The sequence below is a fragment of the Mchenga conophoros genome, linkage group LG4, assembly GCF_057382185.1.
Source record: "Mchenga conophoros isolate Kocher_MC1m ecotype Shallow Benthic linkage group LG4, M_conophoros_male_GT1.1, whole genome shotgun sequence".
NCBI lineage: Eukaryota > Metazoa > Chordata > Actinopteri > Cichliformes > Cichlidae > Mchenga > Mchenga conophoros.
The window spans coordinates 26213833-26235735 of record NC_140529.1 but is presented as its reverse complement, the minus strand read 5'-3'; the positions used below and the strand labels follow the sequence as shown (position 1 = coordinate 26235735).

Genomic DNA, 21903 nt, shown 5'->3' with positions numbered 1-21903 from the left:
GGATATACATAATAGATGGAACATAACAGCACAGTTCTTTGTTTTACTTCATTTTAAACCGTTTAGCACGTTTTAATTTAAGGCTCCCTGTGAAGAGTGTCTCTGATCATATTTCCATGGTTAGAATGTAACTCTAGTTTTCCTGTCTCCCCACCACTCAGAACGATATAGACTTTCAGAAAGAGCCACTCAGCCGGATTGACAATGAGTTGATGCAGGCAAAGACTGTTCTAGTGGACATAACCGAACCCCGCAGGCTGTGTCTGCAGGAACTGGAACTAAGGGGACACTTTGTGACATGGGTGAAGGATGCCCTTGAAGGTAAGTGTAGTTATGCATTTTCTTGTTAATGTCTATCCATTGTGTAGCACCCCACCCGTGATACCCGTTTAATACTCCCAAATTCCCATCCGGGCTACAATTGCACACTACTACAGCTATGCTGCAATATCCATTGGAGCATGGCTGTAGTAGTGTGCTGAACATTTTTTAAAATTTCCTTTGTAACTACTGACATCAGCAACTATGGGAGTGTCTACTGCAAGAAATAAATGAATGGACTGCACATATGCTTCATTTTCTTATGGCAATGACTCCATCTTACACTTTGTAATATGGTATAATGCTACGTGCAGTTAGAAACCTCTCGAAATTAGACTGGTTCTCTAAAGTCACAAAGGAAAAAATTGGCTGCACAACACCAAGTTTACCAGGATTGTGTTGCAGGAAGCAGGTATGCAGGTTAGACAACTCTATATGCTCACATTTACATCCATACCAGTTTAAGATCATCAGCTAACCTACCATGCATGTTCATGACCTGTGTCAGGAGGCTGGAAGACCCAGAGAATATTCACACAATCGCTGGGAGAACATGCAAACTCAACATAGAAAGGCCCCAGCCTACCAGCAGCTTCAAATTCAGAACAGTCCTGGTATAAATCAATGTCACCAACCACTAACCACCACCCTATTTCTGTTTATTTAAATGTATTTTGCAGATATCAATGAGTTAAAAGTGTTTGTTGACCTGGCTTCTATCTCTGCGGGAGAGAATGATATGGACGTGGATCGTGTTGCGTGCTTCCATGATGCAGTTCTTGGCTACTCTTCATTGCTTTATGAGCTAAAAAAAGACTCTGGTTTTAAAGCCTTCAGAGAAGTGCTCAAGAAGGTCTGGAGGGCTTTGGAGAATGACAGCAACCTACCCAAAAAACTGGTGAGAAGATCCCTCCGAACACTTAAAGCAAAAATATGATCAGGATGGCCATGGAGGCTTTGATATGAATGTTAGTGTCTTACAGTGGGGTTATTGGGGTAAAGGCTAACCTTATGAAAGGTAAACTGAAACACAACACAATTATGAAGAGTATCTTTTCTTACAGCGGGACAGTGCACGTCATTTGGACTGGTTGAAGACTGTGAAGGACAGTCATGGTTCAGTGGAACTGTCATCCCTCTCCTTAGCATCAACCATCAATAACAAGGGTATCTACTTGATCAATGCACAAAATGTAAAAAAGGTAAATAATGCAGTGAAAGTTGATTGCATCCCTAGATCAGTACAGCACACATGTTAGACTAAGATGTGAGACAAAGAGTCTCCAAATATATGCATGAAAATTTCTTTTTTTCCCCCCTGATCTAGTTGAGTCTTGACACTGCCCTGAAGCTGCAGATTCCAGAAGAGCATGATGGCGGTCAGCAGATGCGCTGCTATTCCCTTGAGGACTTGAGGGAGCTGCAGAATAAACTCATGCTCATGTCTGGGAAAGGGGATCAAGGGCAATGTGAAGTTGATTATTTTGCAGAGGTACGCTGCAATATTTTCCTTTTCAGTATCTGAGATTCCAATAATTCAGATAATATATTTTGTAAATATTATTTTAAATTGATAAAATTATCTACATCATCAATAATGCTCAATAATCCATAATGTCAAAAGCTAATATCTAGATGATATAGACCTATTAAAATTAGGTCCTACAATTTACAGTACATGTGAAGACATGTCCAAAAAATCCAGATAACTCTCTTCAGATTTATTTGATAAAAATGTGGTGATGTATAGGTCAATTTTGGGATATACTACCATTTCAAACCTTTAGTGCATTGCATTCAAAATTTATAAAAAGAAAGAGAAGAGCTATTTACTACATAAATGTGCAGCTATATGATCATAGACTCATGCTTGACAGAGAAACTGATTCCACAATGAAATTGGTGTAACTTTGTATGCTTTTTGAACTTATTTATTTGCAGCTGGCTCTGGGCTTGTTTCTGTTTTTCAGGTTTTTGCCAGCGTTCAAAGACTAACTGAGGCATTCATTGCTCTTTACACTGCTGGGAATCCACTGTTCAGGCACTGGGAAGTGCAAATCAACTGTTGTTCCAAAAGTCAGGCACCCAGCATTATGATGGATTTCAACTTGGACAGTGTTATCAGTGTCATTGTGGAGGGCAGCATAGAAGAGAAGCTTCCTGAACTTTGCAAGAAAATGGAGAAATGTCTTGACTTCTGGATGGATTTTGTAGACAAACAGAGATCCCAGCATTACTATCTTAACTACTACACAGCTGAACAGATTGTCTACCTATGCAACAAGCTGACTTTGCAAAATGTTACCAATGTAGAAGATCAGGTTCTCATGATGCTTTCTTTCATCAAGCCAAACTGCACATACTCAGATTTGAGGGAAGTTTGGCATGAACTTCAGTATGAAATCCTCAAAAAACCAGAAGAGCAAAATGAGGACATTGAGTTTCAGACCTTTGTTGTGGTGCAAAGCAGTGAGGGGGAAGACCCAGACTTCACCAGCCAAATGGGTCCTCTGGCAAGTCTCGTAGAACAGGCAGAAGGTTTACCAAAATTTGATCACATATGGAATGCTTATATGAAAGACATGAGAAATTTTCTCCCCCACATTCTTGATATAAAAAATCTTGGAAGACTGTTGGATATCCTGGCCAACAAACACAACGAGAGTCAAGAAGAAGACATTTCTGACGATGACACAGGGAATTTCATAAATAGACATGTTCCCAGAGGTCTGGCTGTTGGAAACCCAAACCTCATTGTTTGCCCACATGATGAGGTGTTGTCATCTTGCATTTCCATTTACATGAGCAGTGAAAATGAGACACTTCCCACGTATGATGAAGTCCTTTTATGCAACTCCATGACACCATATGAACAGGTGGAGCTATTTCTCAGACGCTGTCTCAGCACAGGCTACAGAGGACAGAAGATATACTGTTTACTGTATGGAGATCTCCTCCCTTATGATGTGAGCTCTAAAGCTGAGAACTTTTTTCAGCGAATGAAAATGCAGAGTAGAAAGGATTATAGACTTGTTATCATTTGCAGCTCAGAAAGAGAACATACCTACCTTCCATCAGCCTTCAGCCAGTACAGATTGCACATGGTTCCACAGGAACCTTTGGCAAGAATCCAGAGTTACCTGCAAAAGCACTATGCCGTCCCAGCAGATGAGTGCAGCGCCGCAGCTGCGTTTAAGGACAGACTCTGCGTTGGTGTCATTTCAGCCACAAGGGCTGGTGTTGGTATGTATAGGTGTTATTTACTGTTACTAATGGTTAAAAAGTTGTTTATGAAAATTCAAACGTGCCATATGATCTTTTGAAATTGCAGGAAAATCGCTTTACATCAGAAGGCTGTATGAAAAACTGAAGAGATCAACCAAAAAATCATCAGTGATGAAATGCATTCGCCTGATTGAGCCAAATGTTAATGAGAATGTCATCCTTCAATCACTGTTGGACGCCCCTAGAAGGAAAGAACTCACTGTGTTCCATTTTGACGTCACATCATCGGTAGTCATCAATCAATGGATTGTTTAACGTAGTGTAACCTTTTCAATATGACTTCTCTTTGCAGCTTACATAAAATGTGAAATGACTGTGTTTGTTTTGGAAAAGGTCCAGAAAGGCCTGCATGAGTTCCTCTTCAAACTGTTGATTTTGCGATACTTGCTGGACTCAGAGGGAAAGATGTGGAAGTGCAATAACAAGCAACTGTACCTTGTAGAGATTTTGGAGTCCACTGTGAAGTCGGGCAGAAATGTTTCACTTCAGGTTAGAGTTTTTATGAACACAAACATTGATGATTTGTTATCTGATTTAGAACTGTTCTTTACCTTGAGTTGTGTTTTTGTTTTCTTCTCGTATAGACTCAAAAAATCAAAAGCTCATTCATTGATGTGTTCCCAAATATTTTCTGCCGGCCACCCAAAGAGGTATTAATGCTAGAGATGAGGAAGCAAGAAGATCCCACCATTGTGAGCAATGATGACCCACTGATGGATGATGAAGAATTCAGGAGCGAGGCTTTTCAGAGACCATACCAGTATCTCACGCGGTTTCATAACCACATTAATCTAGATGTATTCACTTATAACAAAGTTGATGGGACACATGTTGAATGTCTTCAGATGCTTCTCATGTTTTGCGGCATAATGGATCCATCCTGGGCTGAACTAAGAAATTTTGCATGGTTTCTCAACCTTCAGCTGAAAGACTGTGAGACGTCTGTTTTTTGTGATGTCACTTTCACTGGGGACACACTAACCGGATTCAAAACCTTTGTGGTAGATTTCATGATTCTGATGGCAAAGGATTTTGCCTCTCCATCACTCAGCATTTCTGACCAGAGTCCTGGCAGGCTGGAAATCGATCTGGCTGGTGTCAGAGATGAAGACTTGGCTCCTTTTCTTATCAGGAAAAGATGGGAAACAGAACCACATCCATACATATTCTTTAATGATGACCATGAGTCCATGACCTTTATTGGTTTCCATCTTCAGCTCAATGAGCAGAACTTTGTTGATGCCATTGACCCAACCTCTAACAGGGTGATTAAAAGAAATGTCATGACAAGGGCATTGTATGAAGGTCTAAAGCTGCAAAGAGTCCCCTTCAACATTGACTTTGATCGCCTTCCAAGAGCAGAGAAAATAGAGCGAATCTGTAGTGTTCTTGGTATCCAGTGGCCTCTTGATCCAGATGAAACTTATGAGCTTACAACTGACAACATATTGAAGATGCTCGCAATCCACATGCGGTTCAGATGCGGCATCCCTGTCATTATCATGGGAGAAACAGGGTGTGGTAAAACAAGGCTCATCAAATTCCTTTGTGAACTCCGGAGGAGTGGAGTGGCCACTGAGAACATGAAACTTGTCAAGGTGCATGGAGGGACAACTTCAGAGATGATCTACACCAAAGTGAGAGAAGCAGAAGACATTGCTTCGATCAACAAACTCGACTATGGGTTCGACTCCGTTCTGTTTTTTGATGAGGCCAACACTACAGAGGCCATCAGCAGTATTAAGGAGGTCCTCTGTGATAAGACTGTAAAGGGGGAAAGTTTGACAGCCAACACTGGGTTGCAGATTATTGCTGCATGCAATCCTTACCGAAAACACACAGATGAGATGATTCAAAGGTTGGAATCTGCAGGCCTTGGGTACCGAGTTCGAGCAGAAGAGACGGACGAAAAACTTGGATCTATTCCTCTCCGCCAGTTGGTGTATAGAGTTCAAGCACTGCCACCAAGCATGATTCCCCTGGTATGGGACTTCGGGCAGTTAAATGATCACACAGAGAAAATATACATCCAGCAGATTGTACAAAGAGTTGCTGAAAAAAAAGCCATTGATGAATGTCATATCAAGTGGATCACTGATGTACTTTCATCTTCACAGAAGTACATGCGTGCGAGAAATGATGAATGCAGCTTCGTCAGCCTGAGAGATGTTGAACGTTGCATGCAAGCTTTTGTTTGGTTCTATGACAACCATGAAATGTTTTTTGCGGAGCTTAAAAAGTTTGAGAATGATAGAAATGTTGAGAAGGATGAAATGCGTCCAACATGGCCTGGGAGCCGAGACCCTGTTCTCTGGTCTCTAGTCATGGCCATTGGAGTGTGTTACCATGCCTGTTTAGAAAATAAGGATAAATACAGGCAGAAAATCAGCAAAAGTCTTCCAGCATTATACAGTCCATCAAAGGTGATGCAGGAAATCTCACTCATGCAGGATTTACTTTTGAGTGGTGTGCCAATGGGGGATACAATTGCAAGAAATAGTGCCCTGAAAGAGAACGTCTTCATGATGGTTCTCTGCATTGAACTGAGAATCCCTCTCTTCCTCGTGGGCAAACCTGGAAGTTCAAAATCTCTGTCTAAAACTTTGGTGGCAGATGCAATGCAGGGTCAAGCTGCTCATTCTGACCTGTACAAAAAGCTCAAACAGATCCACTTGGTGTCCTTCCAGTGTAGCCCTCACTCAACACCAGAAGGCATCATTAATACATTTAAGCAATGTGGACGTTTTCAGGAAGGTAAAAACCTGGATGAGTATATCTCAGTTGTGGTTCTTGATGAGATCGGGCTTGCAGAGGACTCTCCAAAGATGCCGCTGAAAACTCTTCATCCATTGCTGGAGGAGGGATGCATTGATGATGAGCCACTACCACACAAAAAGGTTGGATTTATTGGAATCTCCAACTGGGCGCTGGACCCTGCAAAGATGAACCGAGGCATTTTTGTGTCCCGTGGGGACCCTGACGAGAGGGAACTCATTGAAAGTGCTAAAGGAATCTGCTCCTCTGATGCAGTGGTTCTGGAGAAGGTCAGGGATTTCTTCCAACCTTTTGCAAGAGCCTACTTGAACATCTGCCGCAAACAAGGCAAAGGATTTTTTGGCTTACGTGACTACTACAGCTTGATAAAAATGATCTTTGCGGTCGCAAAGGCTTCTAAGCGAAAGCCCACACCAGAGGAAACCGTCAAAGCAGTGCTGAGAAATTTCAGTGGCAAGGATAATGTAGATCCAGTTACTGTCTTCATTACGAGACTGGGGATTGCACCAAACCTAGAGAACATCAGTACCATTGAGTTTGTGAGAGAAAACATTGAAGCAGTTGGACAGGAAGAAGAATGTCGATACCTCCTGGTGCTAACTAAAAACTATGCAGCCCTGCAGATCCTGCAGCAGTCCTTCTTTTCAGAAAGTGGTCAACCAGAAATTATCTTTGGTTCCAGCTTCCCAAAAGACCAAGAGTATACCCAGATCTGTCGCAACATCAACAGAGTAAAGATATGCATGGAAACAGGACAAACGGTTGTGCTCTTAAACTTGCAGAATCTCTATGAAAGTCTCTACGATGCCCTCAACCAATACTATGTTTGCTTGGGAGGGCAGAAATATGTGGACCTTGGACTGGGAACCCATCGTGTAAAATGCAGGGTTCACAAAGACTTCCGGCTAATCGTCATTGAGGAAAGAGAAGTGGTCTACAAACAGTTCCCAATACCTCTCATTAACAGGCTGGAGAAGCACTACCTGGACATCCAGACTGTTCTGAAAACCGAACAGAAGAGGATGGTGGAGGAACTGGAGAAATGGGTCCAGCTTTTTGTAACTCTCAGCAGCCAACATGCAGCGGCAGCTCAGACATACAAATATAAACCCCCAGACGTATTCATTGGGTACCACTCAGACACATGTGCTTCTGTAGTTCTCCAAGTAATAGAGAACCAGAAGGACAGTTTAGAAATCTCAGATTCTGAGAGGAGAATGCTCGACGAGGCTAAACTCATACTGCTCAAATGTGCTACACCAGACTCTGTGGTAAGGTTGGACAGTACAGCCCTTCCAAAAGTGGAAAGTGAATATCTGGCCAGGATGTACTTTGAAGAGCAGAGTAACAGCTGTTTGGCTGACTACATACTTGCTCACATAAGACAGGAGGCCCATTCTTGCTCCTTCTTCACAGAGGTAACTAAATTTGACAATTTTATATACACACAAACACAAAAACATACGGTCTAATTGTAATTTTACACTTCAGGTGACAACATTCTCCAGACTTTTGACTGCTTTTGACCTCGAACCATTGGAGAAGATGTTGCACAGTGTTGAGCTTCTCTCACTCCAGCAGTTTGACACAGAGCACTCCTTCTTGAAGAAGATAAGGTTTGTTTATCTACGGAATGTATAATTTTACTCTTTTTTTACATTCACACAATAAAGTACAATAGAAGCTGTGAAACATGTCCTAATATGAACAGTGCTAGACTAGTTCTAATATCTAGTAATGTAAACATTACTAACTAATGAGACATATCCCTTTGTTACTGAATTTAAAGATTATTGTGATTGTTTTAATCTATTGGCACATTTTGACATTTACATTTTTAGAATATGTTTAGCAGCAAATATTGCATGAGAATAACTGACTATGATCTTGAGATGTGTTACAGTGTACAAACCAAGTCCTTCTCGTCTTGTAGGAACTTCCTCACAGCTGAGAATAAAAGCAGCAGCAACAGGGTCCTCATCGTCCAGAGTGATTTTGATGAAGCCAGTCTCAGCGCCAACCTCATTGCATCTGCAAAGTAGGTCCAACACTTTTTTTGTGGGCTTTTAGCTACCATGTGGTTTGGCCATATTAACTTTTGCCGTTCATTTCCAGGTATTCATCGATTAATGAGATCAATAAGATAACCCAGGAGAACACAAGTAGAAAGGTATTTGTGTACTTCATCACCAGACTGCCAAGAATGGAAGGAGGGACTTCTTACATTGGCTTTCATGGCGGTAAGGCTTATACAACATGGACTATATTTTTTATTATGTCGTGTAAAGAGTGGACAATAAGCTGAGACATGTTAATATTCACAGGCCCCTGGAGATCAGTTCATATTGATGACCTCAGACGCTCTAAAGACATTGTTTCCGACATCAAAACTTTGCAAAACATGACAATCAGTCAAATGTTTGAAACAAAGGCACCTCAGGCTGAAGGTTAGTTAATGATAAATCATTTATATAAAATTATGTTGTTGTCTCCATATATATTGTTCACTTTACAGTATTGTGTATTAAATTACAACATTTTTGTTAAAGCCATGGAGACTGATGACATGTACTCTGAGAGTGAACAGGAGGAAACTGTGCAGGAGGAAAATGTAAGTCTATAAATCCTGGCATGGTCATCACATTGTTTTCTTACATGAATGACATGTTATTTTATTGGGGATTAATCTTAACACTAGATTTTAACTAGTGTGTTCTTCTTCTGCAGACCTGGGAAAGTGTTGTGGACACTACAGCATTGCTGAGGAGCTGTGTGCAGAGTGCAGTAGCCATGCTGAGGGACCAGGTGGAAAGTGGTCTCCGCAGTACTCGGAGAGTAGAGATCCTTCTGGCACTTCTGAGTGACAATGACGAAATAACAGGTACTAACAAAACTTTTTTCAGTACTTGTTGTTGCTTTTTTTGTTATTTGCTTTTGTTAATGCTAATTATTCTATCTGAATTTGTCAGGTGAATTCCTACAAGTGGTGAAGCGGCATCTTCACTCATTGTTGGTGACTCACGACGGCAACACTTTCTCATCCATCAAGAGCAACTGGGTCTTCAAGGAGGCCTCAAACATCGATGCCTTGCAAGAAGGAGGCACCTTTAGGTGAGTGGTTCGGTCTTGTGTAATATGCAGTTTAATATACAGTATTATCCTATATTTATTTGAAAACCACTGTAAACTTTTTTTTCTCCATTCATGACAGACACACCTTATGGAAGCGTGTTCAGGCTGTGGTCGTCCCCCTCTTGGCGCATCTAGTTTCGCTCATAGACCGTGACCAAAACATGGACCTCCTGCTTGATACCCGCTGTGGTGAATCTGTTAAGAAGCTGTGGTTAGATATCTTTGGCAATGAAAAGCTGCTGGAAATCTCACATCTAACACTAGACCACACGTAAGTGTTGTTAATAATGTAATTATTGTGCATGTAATAATGTGTAATAATTGTTTTGTTTAAAAAAGTACATTCTTGTACCTAAAGATGTCTGATGTTCACTTTGCTTTTTTAAACCGCTTACAGTTCTGAGACGAGAACCATCCTTGTACAGCACTACATTGCCCAAGATAAGAACATGAGCTGCAGCATGCCATTCAGCTGGAGGATTAAGGACTACCTGGAAGAGCTCTGGGTTCATGCACTTCAACATGAAGGTAGTGGTTTATTTTAGCCACTATATAATTTATATAGTGATGTTGTGTTTTTTGGTTTGCTAGTTTGTTTTGTTTTTACATTAAATGCATATGTCTTCCAGGGCAAACTCAGAAAGAGTTTGTTAAGTTCTTTTGGAAGACACCACTCGGCCGCTACATAGCGAAAGCAGACCCAGAGATGCAGGTTGAGTTTTTCCAGCGCTACCTTCAGGATTTCATCTCCATGACAATGAATGTCACTTCTCCGGAAGATCTTCAGGTTTTTTGTTTTGTTTTTATTTTGTTTTTCATTTGATGTTGGCGAGATTGTGTGTGACAGTATATACTAATGCATGTTATTTATTTTTCTAGCTCCTGTGTGGTGCTTTGAATTCTTGTGTTAACGAACTGCGGTTGCAGCTCAGTGACACTGAAGCGGTGACGTCTCTTCCGTGGGTCCATGCTGCATATCATGAATTCAAAAACCGGCTCCAGAACCTCTGCAGAGTGATGTGCATTGTACCTCAGTTGACCCAAAACCTCCTGATGAATCCTAATGCCAGAGACGGGTTTGAACTGGTAATCCTTATTTACATAGTGTTTTTATTTTCTGTTTCTTTGAAGGATTTTTAATTTCTCATCAACAATCTTCTATTTTTTTTTTTTAAATTTTGTTTTGGGTTTTGTAATTATTTCTTTTTGGTTTTGTTCTCCTGTCTCTAAGGTACTCGATGTGTATGCTGGGTTTGCGTGTGTGGAGTACCTGGAGCCCATAGACTTGAACACAGATGCCCGAAGACAAGCCTGGCTCAGGCAGGTGAAAAAAATCCAGGTTGCTATTGAGTTAATCTGCTCAGAGGACAGCGTGAGACGTTATGGAGAGAGAAGCAAGATAATCGCCAAGAGAGTCCAGTAAGTAAAGCTTAAGGAAAAAATGTCCAAATCATCACAAGTCTGAGGTTTTTAGTTTGTCTTTAGGTAACCACTTGAGCTGCATTGAAAGGTTATTTGTTTTATGTCTTTTAGAGCTGGATGGAATCGGATATTTTCTCTGTCTCTGTTTGTGGAGCACATGTTGTTGGGAATAGAGGAGCTGGAGAAGAAACTGTCTCCTTTAGTTTTGGAGAACACTGGGCGGCTTGGCCAGGTGCGTCTGGGTTCTTTGTATTAAATTTTTTTTAACAGTACAGATAATTACCATAAAGCATTCTTCACAATAACCACAGTCTTTTCTTCACCCATAATAAACATGTATTGCCTCTGCTCTCCCTTCAAGATACTGGAAAAAAACTCAGACCTCAAAACTCAGGAGACGTTCGAGGCAGTAATTCGTTTGCTCAAAATCTGCAAAGATGGAGCCATCGAACGCATCTTCAGGTAAACATCGATTTTTATACATGTTGTGTGTTAACAGAATCTCTCATCCTGTACTTTAGTGCTTCTGGGCACATTTAGCATTGTATTTGGTTGCTTTAAGAAGGTTGTAGAAGGTACGAATGAACTGAAATCAAAGTTTTAATGGCCAAAAATTAGCATTTTCTTTCTTGCTGGAAGCTAAGATACTATTTTTAACAATTTATTGTTATATTGACCTATTTTAACATCTAGGGGCTTAGAATATAGAAGGAAGCACTGCAGGAGGAGGGCTGTCTAATTTCAGTTTCATATCATAGCTTTAAATAGTAATATTTCACTACTGAACATCAGAATTTATAATTGTTTGTAAATGTTATAATTGTTTTTTGGGGTTTTTTTTCCCCAGGTTTGGTCTTACACTGTGCCCAGTGTGTATGGGAGACCCCCAGGACCCTCTCTGCCTGCCATGTGAACACATCTACTGTGTAGCCTGTATCAAAATGTGGTTGGTGCCTGGACAGATGTACTGTCCTCTCTGCATGCAGCCAGTTAACGATGACTTCCCCTTGGTTCCCTCAGATGATATAAGGTTGGTAACTATATGTGAATAAGGCCAACCTCCCACGTGTAATGAACAAAGATATCATTCAATTCTTCCCACACAATACAAAAAATTTTGATCTGCCTTTTCCTGCTGTTTAGTTATGTTGCATTTAAGTACCTTGTTTTTGATTAGATGTGTTGTGATGTGCTTTAAGACATCTGTGTGACTTTTGTAAATCTTCTTTCATGTAGGATTCCCATCAAACAACACACCCAGTTCAGGAACAAGTGCAATGCTTTCTTCATAGACCTGGTGTCGACTGTGTGTTTCAAGGATAATTCTCCACCCTGCTCAGCTGTCATTCTTCATTTGCTGTCATTTCTCATGGTGGAGCCCGGCGCTGTCCCAATTCTGAGAGGTACTCTATTACTTTCTTTCCACCATGTATGTGAAACACATCCATGTGCGACTGTACAACTATATGTTTTGTTAGTTCTAAATAGATTTATGTATTTTTAGGCAATAAGCAGATTTTGACAAAGGCACTTTCTCCGTTTGACGACTCTGTGGATAAAAATCCGGTGGTGCGGTCAGTAGTGCTCAAACTTCTTCTGAAGTACAGGTGAGGTCCCTTTTCTTTCCTCCCTTTTTTTGGTTATTGCATGAGGTGTTATTATGTCTGCGCAGTGCAGTTTCTAATTTGTGTTTAACCTTGACTGTTTTTGAAGCTTTGATGATGTTAAAAAGTACCTGCAGCAGCATCTGACAGCAGTTGAGCGGAGCAACATCTTGGAGGAGATGGATAAAACGGAGCTCTACACCTTGTACATTAACTGCTTGGAGGTATGCGCTAACACGCAAGCTGCATGTGGATTTGATTGTGGATTTTATTAAAATGCCTTTTTAAATGTTTATTTTTCTAGGATTCCAGGTTTGAAAGGATGCAGTTCAGGTCCACTGCAGACCAGCAGGCATGTCTGCAGGATGAAAGCGCCTTCTTGACTGATTTCTTGCAGTCTCGTGATCAGCTTTCTGAAACAGCTACTGTAGAGTACCTGCAGCAGGTGGCCAGAGTGCGTATGGATCTCGATATGGCAGTGAGCATGTTTGTGGAAAAACTGAGAGCTCCAGGTGCGTATTTTTAATGAGTTACACACTCTTATTGTGTGTCATACTCCTACAATGTGTCAGGAATGTTCTCCTTTTTACAAACACATTACTTTGATTTTATTTGATACCAGGATCCCGAGAAGTTGGCCAGAATGGAAGCACAGCTTTTTTGACCAGCGTCATAGACTTGTGTAGGCGGAGTGGAAATGACTGGTATCGGGTCTATTTGATCCGTAAGATGTGCAGTCAGTTTGGAGTAGAGTTCGTCAAGAAGCTCCTCAAATCGGATCAAATGAGTTGGATCTTTCCTAAGGAAATTCAGAAAAAGGTTCGCTTAGCAACCGTTTGATTTTCAGCTTATAAAGAAGATAAACGATAAAAGTTTTATTCAAAATAACTCATTTTCATTTCACTCTACCCAGGATGAAGAAGTCACACCAATAGATCAGTATCTCGTGTGTGGGGAAGATTACAAGACCATCAGAAATGCTGTTGCAAAAGTAGTTATGGAAGCCAAACTGGATGGACTGGATGAGGCTTGCGAGGTAATGTTGCATCGTTTTCTTGGTGGAAATTCAGAATCAGAGGTTCGTTCTTCGTACCTCGCTAAGTAAGTTAGCTGGATTTGATTGTTGACGATTTCGCGTGATCCTGGATCGTTCGGTTCTCCGAAGCTCATCCGGGACTTGCTGTCATAGCAACAGATCTGTAAGCGTAAACCTGCTTGGGAGCAGGTTTACTTTATGTAAACAGGATTAGATCGCGGCCATTCAGGTCTGTCCGCTTCATTTATATGAAAGCAACAGCGATATTTTTCCACTGTTTTTCCATAAATAAATATTATCAATATACCTAAAGATAATGCAGTATTTGATTCTTTTATTCATTTCATTCAGATACATACATGTCATTTCCTAAAAAAAGGGAAATGTACTATTAATCATTCTATTTCATGTATTTGATTATTTCAGATGTAATTCATATTTTAGAGTAGTAATAGTAAATTACTTCATGTAATCAAGATGGGAGACCACGGCTATAAAAGCGAAGGTGGATTTGGGAAGCCTGTTGCAGCCATGTCCTGTCCGTTTACGCGAGCCACCCATTGCAGAAGGTGCAAGATTGATAAGGAGAGTTTTCAGAATTCAGCGTATATTGCGGGATAGACAGGACCCTTTAGCTCAGCGCGACAGTGTGCTCATAGAGAGATATCGATTTTCCCATGAGGGTATTATTTACTTAACCAACTTGTTGACGAGGGGATGCAGGACCACCACCTGTCTTTTTTTGCTCTGCCCTTTTCTTGGTTGCTGTTATAAACAAACAGATTATTTCAGGGTCTCTTTCCAAGAGACTAAAAGCAATATAAGTGATAAATATTACCATTCTGTAGAATATTCTTATATTTCACTTTTACTTGTTCCCATGTTCTAGTGGGTCCTGTTGTGGCTCTAATGTGAAAGAGGACATAATGTAATATAATATTGGATAATATAGTGTGATATGATAAATCTACCCTACCGCCTACTGGTGATGGCCAGAGGGGCCGATGGCGCGATATGGCAGCCTGGCTTCTGTCAGCCTGCCCCAGGGCAGCTGTGGCTACAACCGTAGCTGCTTCCACCAGTGTGTGAATGTGAGAGTGAATGAATAGTGGCGTGGTAAAGCGCTTTGGGTGCCTTGAAAAGCGCTATATCAATCCACTCCATTATTATTGTTATTATTAAATTACTTAAGAGTTTAATTTGTCAGCAACTTTCTGCCAGCCCTCTCTCCTTGCTTTTGCAGCCTTTGCAGTGTTCCCTTGCGTTTTAATTAAACTCTGAAACTCCTGAAATCCCTCAATCAAGAGTTCTTGCTCTGCTGCCGAAAAATACCGAGTGCGCTCCTTCGACATTTTCGCCGACCAATCAAAGGGTTGCCGATCAATGTTTCTACTCTCGATGCGTAGCCCCTGTTAAGCCACCCAGTGATCTCACATTACTTCATCCAGCTATACTAATCGTCAACAAACAGGTGTGTTCGGAGAACCGGAATAGCGAGCTCAAAGTTGGCGCGATGATTTGATCTTGGATGTGTCATTTGATCTTGGATGTAGTAAGCGAGGTACGAAGAACAGACCCCAGGAATCTAAATTTGTGTGCATAATGGTGTGGGTCTTTTGCTTTGTCTTTATAGCGGTGCAAATGCCCACCACAGTGGAAAACAGTTTATCTTCTCTTGGCACTGTATCGAGAAGTCACCGCTCTCTACAGAGAAACCAATGCGAGCTTCCATCCCAAGCCTGAAGTAGGTTTTCTAATTTAGTTACGCTAAATAAAATAACATCATCTTATCTTATTTTAGGTTATAGTTTTCAGTTTGTCTTCATTCAGTATTTAAGTATTTGTGTGTATATTTTTTACCAATAGCAAGTCGAGGCCCTGATGAGCTACATCCAGAAATCAAAATTCCTTCCCAGCCCGCAGGTGAAGGCCTTTGCCCTGTCTCTGGTAACCAACCAGATCGGGCCCTTGGCTCTTCGCTGCGGGGTCTCTGGTGCCCAGTGTGTGTCGGTGGACTTGGCTGTTCACTTAGCTGCTGTCTTGCTCTGTGGAAACCAAGGAATCTTGGCTCCACTGAAGCAGCTAGCTATGACACCTGCAAACATGCAGGTATGTATAATTGCTGTTGTAAGTGATCAAAACCTGTGTATATTTTAAAAAAATAAATATATGGAATGCATCTGTTGGTACAGGCGGCTTTCTTGCCCACCATGCCGGAGGACATGTTAGCAGTGGCTCAACAAGCTATGGGTCACTTGCAGTGGTATCGTAAGTATTATTAAAAAGACAAAAAACCTCTAATGTGATGATATGAGGTGATGTGCTAAACACCTTTGTCGTATTGTTTTATACTTTTAACACAGACTGTCCAAATGGTCACCCCTGCACCATTGGTGAGGTATGTTAGCTTCAGTTGGATTCATAATCCATTTTTAAAAAGTCTGTTTTTGCTGGTATCCCTTTCATATTTATTTGAAACTCTTTCTATTCCTCTAGTGTGGCCAGCCCATGCAAACAAGTCATTGTGTAGACTGTGGTGCAGTGATTGGAGGGAATAACCACGCACCTGTGCCAGGATTTCGTATTGTGCAAGTCCAGTAAGTGTCCTACAGAATTCAAGTGGAAAGAGGAAAGTAGCAAAATAAACATATTCATCAGTATTTATTTGTTTATTGTCTTCTGACAGGGGTGACCGCACTCAAACAGGCCACGTCCTCGGCGACCCCGGACGTAGAGACAATCCAGACATGCTGGACACCAAGAGCATTTCTCCCGTTCCCTTCACCATCATTCGCATGCTCACTCACATGGCCATGCTGCTTGGTTCCTGCAGCCAACCACAGGTAACACAAACAGAACGGAGTTTTTGAAAGTGCTGTTTTTCAGCAACCACAAATTATCCAAGTAATCTCCATCAAGGTAATGTTAAAAGCCTGTTTATAATCCACTGTTTGTAGTAAGAAAGGTGGAGAGTCATCTGCTTTTGTTTTCCTTCTAGTCTATTTCTGCCATTATCAAACCTCAAGTCCAAGATGCAGGAGAGTTTCTACTCGCTCATCTGAGAAAGGACATGAAACACCTCATCAGAAGTCTGGGTAAGGGGACAGACGACACAATCAGCACTGTTCACCTGGTCATCAACAGCCTCCTGGAGACACACCAGCAGCAAAGATGTAAGTAAAAGCTACACTAATACTGCAGCTCTCTACAAATATAAGATACCAGTGAAGTCCTGTGTCAATAATTACGGAAGTATTTTGATAACAAAGCTCAAAAAATCCGATTGGACTTTGAATAGCTGTCCAGTATAGTCCAGCATAGAAGAGAGAAAGTGTGCCCTCTAGAGGCCACAAATTTGAGCTTTTAAATCAATATCTATAGATTTGTAAAGACTGAGAATAGTCATAGTAAAAGATTTTTTAATAGTCTTGACTCTCCTTTCAGGGCCTGTTCAGTATGACAATCTTCTCTCAACCAAAGAAGCACGAAACGGCTGGGAAATTGAAATGAGCGCTGCCATTATCACACCACATCTGAAGGTACTCAAAGTTTTACTCCTTTTTTCCCCAGAACAGTACAACTTGCCTCATATGTTTATACAAGATCTATGCATAACATAACATGTCACCTGCTCTTCCACAGCACTTGGATAGACAGCTAAAGGAAGTGAACACATTTATCCGGGCTGACTCTCGTATCTCTGCCAGTCCAATCATGAAGCTCATTTTTGGAGATCCTCAGCTCTTCTTGGCTTCACTTCCTCCAAAATCTCTGATCCATGTTTCTGCCGTGTGGAGCTGCCGGGAGAAAGTGTCTCTGTTGAGCCTCACCCACATTGTGGAGCAAAATGATGGCAAAGACACCTTGCCGGTCCTCTGGAGATTCCTCCATAGGGTGAGAAAATGACAACATAAAATGCATTTGTAATGTTGAAGAAAGGAAAAAAAATCTGTCGGTGATCCTCCTACATTGTGTCATCGACTGCATTGGGTTTAATCTGTTTCAGAGCTTTTAATCCATATCCATCAGTATAGTTTCTGTACTTTTTGTAAGTGCGTTATTATTTTTTTTTGTTTCCATGGATCCTGTATTTCTTTTCTTTTCTTTTTTTTTTCTTTTTTTTTTTGCCAAAAAAAGGCTATATTGAAAAAAACATATATAACATATACAAATAAGCAGCTCTTACAAGACAAAGTTCAACCACAGTTTCCCAAAGAGTACGTAACAGGAATTTATCTGAAAACACTACTACTATCATTATTATTATTATTAATATTACTGATTATTTATTTTTAGGAAGCAGAAATCCGACTGGTGAAGCACCTTCCTGAAATCCTGGCACTCCAGAGGGATCTAGTGAAGAAGTTTCTGAACATCGCTGAGCTAACGGAAGGCAGCATCGCTGAATTTCTCGGCAATCAGAAAGCAGGTATTGACTTAACTGTCTACATCAGTGCTTCTCAGCCTTTTAAACTACGTGACTCATGCACAAGAGATACAAAGTTCCATGCAACTCCTAATTACCTCTGTTCTCGGAAATGTCATGGTTAAATAGCTGGCAGAATGCAATTTAAGAACCTGCCTGCCAAGGAGTGAGTTGTTTTAACCTGGACGGAGACAATGATTGATTATTCATAAAGAGGAAAATCTCTTCCACACGTGAACGCCGCTGATGTTGATGTTCTAATTTTCTGTACCGTGTGAACTGCGGGTCTCCTGTGCGGCTGACATCTTTACACTAGGGATTAATTATTTGATTTCTTCTTGTATGCAGTTTCACTCAAAACCTGGTACGAAAAACACATCAGAATCTTCTTGGCAACCTGGAATCAGCTCAGAGTATCGCTGGCAACCAATGGTAAGCAACCAGCAGTGCTGTTACACCAGCGCTGACCTGTCCAACGTCTCGTTCTAACGTCATTTTAAAATGTTTTCAGGTGAGATTAAGATCCCGGCTGAGTTCTGCCAGAATGACCTGGACCTCAACAGTGACTTCAGGGTGCTGTTGCCACGGCGACACGGCCCAGGCCTGTGCTCTACAGCTCTCGTCAGCTACCTAATTGCGCTGCACAATGACATTATATACTGTGTGGACAAGCACACTGGAGAGGAGACCAGGTGGGGGCGCTCATGCCACATTTTTCTCACTTGCGTATGCTTTGGCTTTCAGAAGACTGTGTCTCAAGTTATTATACACTTCATACGGCATGTTTGCAAAAATTATAAGATATAGATGGATTAAAATAACATTATGATATCTCAATTATAGCTGGAAAGAGCTGAAGACTGAAAAGAGAGTCAGAGTAGTAGAATCCTAAAATATAGAGACACTGTCACCTGGGTAAACTTTCTATTTATTCCTCTCTCAGCTACAAAGTAAGCCCTGCAGATCTGACTGACCTGCATGTGATTCGTTACGAGCTGGAGAGGGATGTGATGCCGCTGATTCTGTCCAACACCCAGTACAGCATCGAGCGGGGCCAGGAGACCCTTCACGAGTATGACTTGCCTAAGATCGAGCAGCAGATCATCTCACGCTTCCTGCTGGGCAAGCCTCTCATCACTCTCAATGTGAGCCAATGAGAATCAGGAGCAAAGCAGCTTTGCTGACAATTCAACGCACAGTTTGTTAAGGCACAGTTTCCCCCTCTTTGTTCTTCATCCACAGGGCCTTCCTACACTAGTGAATAGACACGATCGCAACTACGAGATTATCCTCAAGGTCATAAAAGAAAAAGTCAAACAAGTAAGTTGTGACAGGTAGTAACATGCTGGGACTTAGCATTTATTTATCAGAGATTACAAATTGTGTATACTGTACATGCTTCTGATGATAACAGCCATTATGATGTATGCCAACAGGAGCCTCTTCAGACTCTCACTCTCTTTGCTGTGGCTGGAGAGCTCCACTCCTACAGTGAGGTGTGTGACGCTTTGTCAATGCTGGAAGTGGCCCTTGGTTTCCTTGCAATGACTGGGGGAGAGCCTCATATGCAGCTGTCCTCCTACCTGGAGGAGGTGCTGCAGATGGGAAACCAGATGGCTCAGCACATCCTCAAGGTTGGCCTATCTGAGACTATTTTATACTGTTGCTTTTTCTTTCTGACGGCTATGTGGATACTGTTTATACAGAACAGAAATGTGCCAAGCGTGCTTAAAGAAACTTAATTTTGTTGCTAGTTAGGAGCATTGAGTTTAAGATCTGGCAAGATCTTAATTACTTTATGTTCTCTATGCCTCACATTCACATTGTTTTGCCCACAGGCCTTTGGCATGTGTTGCCTTAAACACTGTGTGGCACTGTGGCAGCTGCTGGCCTCACTTAAATCAGAAAACATGCTGCGCCTCAAGAGGGTAAGCATCACCGACACAGAGGTGTATTATTCTATGCATAGATGTGATCTAGTACAAAGGTGTCAATAGTTATTATTATCAATATTCCTATACATGTGTTTTTTTGTGTTCATCAGGATCCGTTTGTAGGAGTTTCAGAGAAGTACAAACAGGCCCTGGGTGAGGACGAGCACAGGCTGCTCATTGGTTTCTTCTCTAAAAACAGCGCTGACACTTTCCTCCTGGAGATGCACGAGTTCCTGGTGCTGTCCCTCAAAAAGCCAAATGCAACTGATACCTTCAGGCCTGACTGGGGGTAAAGATTCATGTTTATTCATTGTGTTGTCATATGCATTACTCTAGCAGTGGCAGATTTGATTCAAATTGCTTGTTTCATCTTTTAAAGCTTGAAAGACACGCTGGTGTCTTACATGGAGCGCAAAGACATGGACATTCCCGCCGATGTGGAAGAGCTCTTCCCAGAAGAGATCCTCCTGGCCCATTACGTCGAAGCATGGAAGTTTATCGTAGCCTTCAAGCAGGAGCGCGGACAGAGACAATGAGAACAAGATTTAAGCTTTATTCCTTTTTTTCATTCTTTATGCGATGTCATGAAAATCCCTCAGATCATGTTTACATCTTGAAATGACAGTATTCATTTGTCATGTAATTACACGTATACAGAGAAGACGTGCCTTTGACAGAGCACTAGCTTCATAGAATAAGACACATTTTACAGCTTGTCTATATGATAATGTGAGCTTTTTTTCCCTTAATGATCTCTTCTTGGATTGTATCACTTTCTATTTTCTTTGATGTTATCTCTGCAGCTGCAGTTTAAGTCTGCTTACTTGCACTTTACATTTAATGTGAATTTAAAAAAAATAAGTTAATTTACTCAGGTGAAAAAAGGTGGATTAAATTGAGGAAGGTAAAATCAGACTTATCTAAATCACTTTTTCAGGAACAAGCTGACTTTTTTACTGAAGTCATCAGTCACATTTTGTCATTTAATTTTCTGGGTTTCTTTTGTAACCTTTGCTTCATATACAGAACATCTACTTGCCCTTCTTTCACTTTAAGCTTGTCATCGTGCTGTCCACTTTTTCCATTCATTTTCTTTGAGTTGTTATTACTAATTAGTACATTTACTGAGTTCAATTCACTTTTTCTATTGTTTCCATTCTCCTCTTAGTAATTTTTGTATGTGGGATCTGTAATATAAACAGCTTCCAGCAAACCTTTAATGATGCCTACATTTGATTTTTGTTTCTTTTGTTTACACAGAGGTTGTAGGCCAAAAACATACACGTGTCAAATACAACCTCCTTTTCAACACACTGTCTCAGTTCTTACTGACTCTAGCTTCCTAACTCGTTTTGTTATTTGTTACACAGTACTGTGCAGAAGTTTTGAGCCACCCTTCAACTCTTTCTGTTTTGCTTGGAAATGAGAAATGGCTACAATTTAATGAAATATGTGCAAAAATACATGGAAATACAGCATATAAGGGGAAAAAAAATCAGATTTTGTACAAGCTTGAATGTCAATATTTGGTATGACCAGTTTTATTCTTCAGCACAGCCTGAACTCTCGTAGGTAAGCTTTCTTGTAATTTCTTTAATTAGTCTTCAGGAATAGTTTTTCAGGCTTTTTGAAGTATATTTAAAGCTCATTTTTGGATGTTGTTCGCCTTTTGTTCTCTATCACTGGAGAGGCCAATCCATGACTGATTGTGTTCCACTGTGTGCTTTTCAATGCTTTTACTGCAGTTTGGGATCTTTGTCATGCTGAAAAACAAAGCCAATCAATCAGCCAATCAGATGCTTTCTAAATGGTATTACATGTTGGCTCAAAATCTGATGGTTCTTTGACAAGATCCACCGTTTTTTATAGATAACTGTAGGCACTTACTGCTGCACCTCTCTCCAGACCTTCCATAAAACTTGTTGCCACTGAATTTCAGTCCAGTTCTTGTGTAATTTAGCAAACCTC

The 21903-nt window shown here is 41.0% G+C and overlaps 1 protein-coding gene across 1 annotated transcript in view; it reads left to right on the top strand.

Annotated features, from left to right (window-relative positions):
• LOC146576193 (E3 ubiquitin-protein ligase rnf213-alpha-like) overlaps positions 1 to 21246 on the top strand; it is a 44781-nt gene extending 23535 nt beyond the window's left edge. Inside the window, exons 21-67 of the mRNA XM_085271273.1 lie at positions 162 to 321; positions 1002 to 1219; positions 1386 to 1523; positions 1649 to 1813; positions 2292 to 3564; positions 3653 to 3834; positions 3940 to 4095; positions 4191 to 7799; positions 7873 to 7997; positions 8315 to 8419; positions 8497 to 8621; positions 8706 to 8828; positions 8931 to 8992; positions 9109 to 9262; positions 9351 to 9492; positions 9593 to 9784; positions 9911 to 10041; positions 10143 to 10300; positions 10393 to 10599; positions 10745 to 10932; positions 11047 to 11167; positions 11297 to 11397; positions 11783 to 11965; positions 12172 to 12338; positions 12440 to 12542; positions 12649 to 12763; positions 12844 to 13051; positions 13162 to 13358; positions 13453 to 13575; positions 15209 to 15319; positions 15442 to 15684; positions 15768 to 15843; positions 15939 to 15973; positions 16072 to 16172; positions 16262 to 16418; positions 16574 to 16748; positions 17020 to 17114; positions 17218 to 17469; positions 17872 to 18004; positions 18350 to 18433; positions 18513 to 18693; positions 18945 to 19146; positions 19244 to 19321; positions 19438 to 19635; positions 19840 to 19929; positions 20046 to 20224; positions 20315 to 21246. Coding sequence (XP_085127399.1) covers positions 162 to 321; positions 1002 to 1219; positions 1386 to 1523; positions 1649 to 1813; positions 2292 to 3564; positions 3653 to 3834; positions 3940 to 4095; positions 4191 to 7799; positions 7873 to 7997; positions 8315 to 8419; positions 8497 to 8621; positions 8706 to 8828; positions 8931 to 8992; positions 9109 to 9262; positions 9351 to 9492; positions 9593 to 9784; positions 9911 to 10041; positions 10143 to 10300; positions 10393 to 10599; positions 10745 to 10932; positions 11047 to 11167; positions 11297 to 11397; positions 11783 to 11965; positions 12172 to 12338; positions 12440 to 12542; positions 12649 to 12763; positions 12844 to 13051; positions 13162 to 13358; positions 13453 to 13575; positions 15209 to 15319; positions 15442 to 15684; positions 15768 to 15843; positions 15939 to 15973; positions 16072 to 16172; positions 16262 to 16418; positions 16574 to 16748; positions 17020 to 17114; positions 17218 to 17469; positions 17872 to 18004; positions 18350 to 18433; positions 18513 to 18693; positions 18945 to 19146; positions 19244 to 19321; positions 19438 to 19635; positions 19840 to 19929; positions 20046 to 20224; positions 20315 to 20471 — 11478 coding nt within the window. The 3' untranslated portion in view covers positions 20472 to 21246. The remainder of the gene's footprint in view (positions 1 to 161; positions 322 to 1001; positions 1220 to 1385; positions 1524 to 1648; positions 1814 to 2291; positions 3565 to 3652; positions 3835 to 3939; positions 4096 to 4190; positions 7800 to 7872; positions 7998 to 8314; positions 8420 to 8496; positions 8622 to 8705; positions 8829 to 8930; positions 8993 to 9108; positions 9263 to 9350; positions 9493 to 9592; positions 9785 to 9910; positions 10042 to 10142; positions 10301 to 10392; positions 10600 to 10744; positions 10933 to 11046; positions 11168 to 11296; positions 11398 to 11782; positions 11966 to 12171; positions 12339 to 12439; positions 12543 to 12648; positions 12764 to 12843; positions 13052 to 13161; positions 13359 to 13452; positions 13576 to 15208; positions 15320 to 15441; positions 15685 to 15767; positions 15844 to 15938; positions 15974 to 16071; positions 16173 to 16261; positions 16419 to 16573; positions 16749 to 17019; positions 17115 to 17217; positions 17470 to 17871; positions 18005 to 18349; positions 18434 to 18512; positions 18694 to 18944; positions 19147 to 19243; positions 19322 to 19437; positions 19636 to 19839; positions 19930 to 20045; positions 20225 to 20314) is intronic.
• Positions 21247 to 21903: the final 657 nt, after the last annotated feature.